Source organism: Kogia breviceps, chromosome 3, assembly GCF_026419965.1.
Source record: "Kogia breviceps isolate mKogBre1 chromosome 3, mKogBre1 haplotype 1, whole genome shotgun sequence".
NCBI classification, from domain to species: domain Eukaryota; kingdom Metazoa; phylum Chordata; class Mammalia; order Artiodactyla; family Physeteridae; genus Kogia; species Kogia breviceps.
In genome coordinates, this window is record NC_081312.1 from 32646802 (window position 1) to 32652801 (window position 6000).

The window sequence follows — 6000 nt, forward strand, 5'->3', positions numbered from 1 at the left end:
GCCTTGTATGCTCAGGGGATGCTCATCTTGGCCTCTGCCACTTGCCTGGCTCTAGGTCTGAGATGACAGGACAGGAGGAATCCTGCCTGTGAAGTATTGATACATGGGTGATGACAAGTTAGGGTTTATGCAGAGATCATCAAATCCAAGGGGCTCCAAAAAATATGAGCAGGATTCTTCAAACAACATAGTAAAGACGAGCTTACTAGGTCAAGCAGATAACAGTGCAGAGGCGCTGGGTGAAGTGGGAGGGGGCCTTGGAGCCCCGCCTTCTCTCCCCAGCCCCCTGTGGTGAAGTCGAGGCACTTGTAGAATCACCATGGAACAGAGTTTAAAAGCCACAATTTGATCCATTTCCATTCTGTGGATGAGACACTGCCAGCCAGTGAGATGTGACACAGCCACGCTTTGGCCTGAGTCATGTGGCTGGTCACCGGCAGGCAGCCGGTGGTCCTTAGAGGTCCTGCCTCTAAGCACGGGTTCACCTGCCACCACGGCCACAGCTGCTCTCCAAAGAAATGGCTTTATATTTCCAAGTCTTGGACATAAGGAAGTTGAATTGCCTGAAAGCGTTCTTGCTTGAGTTCTGGCCCCCATTTTCAAAGAGGCCATCAACAGCCTCTAAAGCCAGCTCCTTGGGAGCTGCGGGGAGAGGTAGAAGTGTGTCTTGTTTGCACAAGCAACTCATTTAACTTTGGTGCAGGTAAATCATCACAGGACCGCAGTGAAGTCTGAAATAATGGGTGTTAATTTCAGCTTACAGCTGTGCTGCGAGATCCGGAGAGTGTATCCATCTCCTTAAGCTACGGACTCAGTGTTACCTCGATGCCACCACCTGAGAAGGGGCAGGGTGCTATGGACGGAAGGATCTGGGGAGGTCCCTCAGCTGCCACCTAGCCACTGCCTACCACCAAGTGCTGTCCTTCTAAAAGAAGTTCGGAGAACACAAGTTGATTATAAAAAGAGGGGCCTGCAGGCGCCCTCCCGCTGGGATAGAACAAGCAGAAATGCTGCAGCTGTGCTGGGGGGACACCTCCCAGTCAGCTGTGAGAAACGCTACATGAGCCAGAAAGTGAGACCAAATCCCAGTGCCACTAGCGTGAGGCAGAGCCTAGTGCATGGAGGTGACATGCTAGCTCTTCCCCTCAGCCCTTTGGGACAGCTCAGTATCGCAGTGTCACCTTGAGGAAGCGGTGCTCAGAGCCAAAGATGAAACTCCCGGACCCAAATATCTGTGTGAAGAAAGTCTCCCCAAGTCTTTTTAGTATGACCACCAACTGCACAGATCCTCTTTCCACACCTGTGCAGGCTGTGACCTGAGATTTGGGAAATTGGGCCACTGTCTCCACGGTTTCCCTGGCACTTAGTGGACACCGTGAGTCTCAGCTCCCTGAGGCAGGACCCACCGATGTTCCACAAGAGTGAGCTGCTGCTCGGCTGGGCTCAGGGCCCACTGGTCACCTTACACCTGGGGGGCTGGGGGAGGAGGGACGGCAGTGTAGATGCTCCTGCTGCAGGAAGGAATGGGCTGGGCCCGCCTCATCAGCGGCTCCAGCCTTGGGAGGTGTTGGGAGGGATTTGGTAGACGGACTGGAATGCTGGGGAAAGGATGAAGCCCTGAGAGACAGCTGGCCTGTCTGCTGGACCAGCCTTACCAGGGGGCTGACACCAGCCACGGCAGGGATGCTCTACTCCCTTCCTCGTTGTCTCTGCGCACCCGCATCTCCACTGCTCACAGGTCAGGGGGAGGACAGAATCATCCACCATGCCCTCTAGACACCTCTTCCAGATCCTCTTATCTCTGCTTAGGAATGTTTTTGATTCCTTTCTCTTTTTGCTTTTCATGGGGAAAAAGCTGACCCTTCAGCTCAAAGGCACCTTCCCACCCCAGGAAGGGCAGGACTGCTGGGGCACCAGGAGCTGGAGGCACAGCCCTGAAACAGACCCTGAGCGGAAGAGGTTTTAGAGAACCCAGCTGGCCAGAGCCGCTCCCATCCTGCCCATTCGTTATTTATGTGGCTTGGGAGCCTTTCCAGGGCCCCTCCTCTTAGCTGTCCCCCTCCCAGGGCATCGATCGCCCTAATGGCGAGGCTCTGCAGTGGCGGGCCTGAGCTGCCCCTTCCCAGGCTGTCCTGTGGCTGCTAATTAGCTGGAGTCCACAGACTACAGACTCCGCTTCACAACTGGGGAAATGGGACCCAGGGGCCCCTGCTGGGCATTGAAAGGGAGCTAAGTTTAGCATCGTGCCTCCCCCGTCCCAGACCCTCTCTGGCTGGCTGTTGCTGATCCAAGGCTAAATCGTGTGTGTGTGTGTGTGTGTGTGTGTGTGTGTGTCTGTCTGTCTGTCTGTCTGTCTGTGTGTCTGTCTGTCTGTCTGGTGTGTTCCCAGAACTGTGAACATGGACAGAGGCCTAGAGTAGGCAGGGGAAATGTTAGTTCTTTCCTGAGTCCCAGGGGAAGGGGAGTCTTCACATTGGCAACTCCAGAGTTCCCACAAAGGAAGGGAACAGAAGTGACAGTCTCCTTGGAAGGGGGCTAGAGGGCTTGACTTTGCAGGGCATGTACGCTGTTCTGACTTGGATTGGACGGTTTCTGAGTGGCCGTAGGGGTTACTGGTGGAGATTCTTGGGGTGGGGGCACTACAGCTCTCCAAGGCCCCCTTGGCTCCATCACTGTGCTTTTAGCTGGAGCTTTTGTCCCCAACACCTCCCAGCCCTGGAATCAACGGTAGCTGCAGGGGCCAGGTCCCCACATCTGTGGGTGAGGGGAGCTAGGGGACAGAACCTGAGGGTTGCAGACCCCTAGCATTTACTAGGGATGCGATCAGGTGAAAATGCCTGGAAAGAGACATCTTGGATGTCTGGAGGTAATGCCAAGGACAGCAGCCAGATCCAGCGGAGGAGTGTGGGCTCCTGGAGCAGCTGAGGTAGAAGAAGTGGTGATAGGGCACTCTGCTAATGGTTCTTAAATTTATAAGCAGCCTTCCCACCACCACTCGGGTGCCCTGGTAGAGACAAGCTTGCTCCTGGCGCTTGGGAACTGCAGCTCAGACAGCATAGTCCTGGAAACCCCTCACAAGATGATCTCCACGCTACCCCAGGCCTCCATTCAGGGGATCAGAGATAAGCTGAACTTTGGAGGAACTCAAGGAGCCTACATCCCATTAAACCCTAGAGTGAAATCCAGCAGAACTAACAAAAGTATGCGAAACCAGGTATGTAAAATGTGAAACACCATCTACAGCTCCGTTTGTTCTGTGGTCTTGCAGACATATTAAATTATTCATCAAAACAGAACATCAGAACCAACCACTACCATGTCTCCGTGAACTGTGTTCCTGGGAACATATGAAGTCCCCCCAGCTTAGGGGCAGACTCATAGTGTGGGTTGGGAAGGGGCATCTAGACACAATCCTAGTTTCCTGGGCAGGATCATGCCTCCAGGGAGGGGCCGATCAGGGTCTGAGGTCCCTAGGCCATTCCATAGCAAACCTCAGAACTGAGATGGGCTTGAAGGTGAAAGCTGTCCAGAAGGTGTCCCGTTGCTCCTGAAACCAGAATTTTGGGAGCTTCCTGCAAATTCAGGGCGGTGAACTCCCCCTTCCTCCAATACCTTCCAGGCTCATTTATGAGTGGAAAGTAGCTACTGATGTCTGCGGAGTGTGGCCTCTGAGTTGGGACCAGGAAGCTGATGCTGAAAGACCCAGGCTGCTCTGACCTTCCCAACCACTCCTTCCAAGGGATCCATCCTTCTAACAGGACCAGTCCATCCTTGCCCCCACTTTCCTCAGTCTCTGCCCCATCTCTCTTGAAATATATGCATTTCAAGGGACAGTTGGCGGGGTTCACAGCATCACTCCTCCAGGGGTGGGCACAGACCCTTCTAGGCCCTTCTTCCTTCTCCTGGCTGGTGCCTTTCAGAAGCCCTCTCAGTGTATGTATGTACCAGTTGGGGGTAGGCGGAAGTGGGGTGTGGGATGTAGGACACCCATGTCCCACCTTAAGCGCACTTCTAGAAGCCTGGAGCAGGGGAGTTGTGAAGATAACGGAACCGCAGTGGGGCTCCCAGGAGGCTATCTTTGGCTGGAGACAGGGCTTCTTCCTCCGCAGCAGAGTACGGCCCAATCTGACCCAGCTGGTCTCCTACCACGGCTACGATCTCTTCAGCCCACACTGGGGAGATCTCCAGTGATCTCCCCAACCCGACTTAAATCCATTCGGCAGAGAACTCAGTGGTCCCACCCCAGCTCGACCAGCCTCGGGCAGAGATGACCCAGCCCAGGCTGGGATCCACATCTTCCAGGAGGAGCCAGCGTAGAGTGAAATGGGGCGAGGCCAAGGTCACAAAAGAAGGCAGAGGTAGGACGGCAATGAAGGGTTTGGTAGGGGGCCCTTCGGCCCTGGCTCCCTCCCCCCGGCGTTCCTCACCGGGCGCGGCAGGGTCACTCACCGTCTGGACCACTTGGCCGACGGCCTCCCGAAAGGCCGCTTCCACAGCACACCGTAGAGCTGCACTTTGGTGCTGATGTCCAGCGCGTCCGAGTCAGCCTGCTCCAGAGACGGCGAGGGCGACACCGAGTTGGACTTGGACGTGAACATCCTGCTTCAGCGGGGCTGCCCCAGCCGGGCCCACCCGCGCCCCGGGGCCGGCACGGACGCGGGGCTCCGGGCGAGGGCGGGCGCGGCGGGAGGCTGCGGGGCGGAGGCGTCGGCGGGCGCCTCCGGGCGCCGTCGGGGCGCGTCGCAGCCTGCGGAGACGCGGGGCGGCCCCGACCGAGACCTGCTGCCTTAAAGCGCGCGGGGCCCGGAGCGCCGCGGCAACTGGCGAGGGCCAAGCAGCCTGCGGCTTGGGCTCCAGGCAGCGCCGGGCCAGGCGGGAACTCGGCCGGGAGGGAGGCTCAGCCTCCAGCCAGCAGCATCGCCCACCCCCCTCCCTGAGACAGCCCCAATTCTGGTGGCCCCGATTGGCTGGGAGGGGCAGGTGAGCTGGCTGGAGGCCGGCCGCGAGCGCCAATCAGTGCGGGCGCCGGCGGGAGGGCCGGGCTCCGTGCGTCCGGAAGGTCCCGGCGGGTCGCCGGGCCCTGAGAAGAGGCCCCAGCACTTCCCCACCCCCACCCCGCGTGCCCATTTCTCCCCCGGGTTCCCTCTCGGTTGCAGCGCCCACATCGAAACCGGGAACACGTCTGCTTTGTGACGGGCTTGGAGTCACTGCTGCAGATCCCTACTCGCTGTGGCTTGGGGAGAGCAGATGATCGGGCTTGGAATCCCACCTCAGTCCTTACATGATTCCATGAAGCTGCGGTGAGCCTCAGTTTTCTTTCCTGTAGAGCGGAGACGCCTGTACCTTCTGGGGCTGAGCAGGGCCCAGGTAAGACTTCAGCCAGTGCCCGAGCGCCCGCCCCGAGAGGAGGCTCCATCGGGGCTGTCAGCCCCTCCCCGCCTGCTCTGCTGGGTCTCACTTTGTACCACCGCTGCCGCGCCCGGATCGGATTTCTTTTCCCAGAACTTGGCTGCCTGCGTCGGCATTTGGCACTCAGTGCCAATCCCGAACGGTCAGTGCAGCTACTGTCCGTGATTTATCTGCACGCCTGGCCCGTGCTCCCAGGGGCCTGGCGCTCAATCCACTTCCTCTCCTCTCGGCGCCTCTAGATGACCGTCTCACTTTCCGGCGGGTGCAGACGTCTGTCCTGCCCCTGGGGACCACCCGCGGAGAGGCTCTGTTAGCATCGCTGCGTGCAGGCACCGCTCCAAAGGCAGAGAAGTGAGTCTGCTCGGAGAGGCAGCCGGCTGGATCACGCTGCAGTCATCCTACTCTTGGCCGCAGAGTTGCAGGCCATTTCTGGACAGTCAGGATTTTTCCGCGCACTTGGGAAAAACCACTTACCTCCTCCGGGGCTCTGATGCCTCAGCTGTAAGATAAAGAAGTCAGGTTGGAGTAGAAGTTTGCAAATAGGTAGCCTGAGTGCCAAATCACTGTATAGATAGACGTTATTAATTTGCC

The 6000-nt window shown here is 57.8% G+C and overlaps 1 protein-coding gene across 3 annotated transcripts in view; it reads right to left on the minus strand.

The window, feature by feature from the left end:
* The window catches only part of PLEKHD1 (pleckstrin homology and coiled-coil domain containing D1), a 31390-nt gene extending 25820 nt beyond the window's left edge, over positions 1-5570 (minus strand). Inside the window, exons 1-2 of one of the 3 annotated variants that reach the window (XM_067028266.1) lie at positions 5282-5570; positions 4450-4547 (exon numbers count right to left, since the gene is read on the minus strand). In XM_067028266.1, coding sequence (XP_066884367.1) covers positions 4450-4547; positions 5282-5416 — 233 coding nt within the window. In that variant the 5' untranslated portion in view covers positions 5417-5570. Of the gene's footprint in view, positions 1-4449; positions 4621-5269 lie in introns of those variants that run through there. The other 2 variants (XM_067028265.1, XM_059056793.2) reach the window with 2 other exon arrangements.
* Positions 5571-6000: the final 430 nt, after the last annotated feature.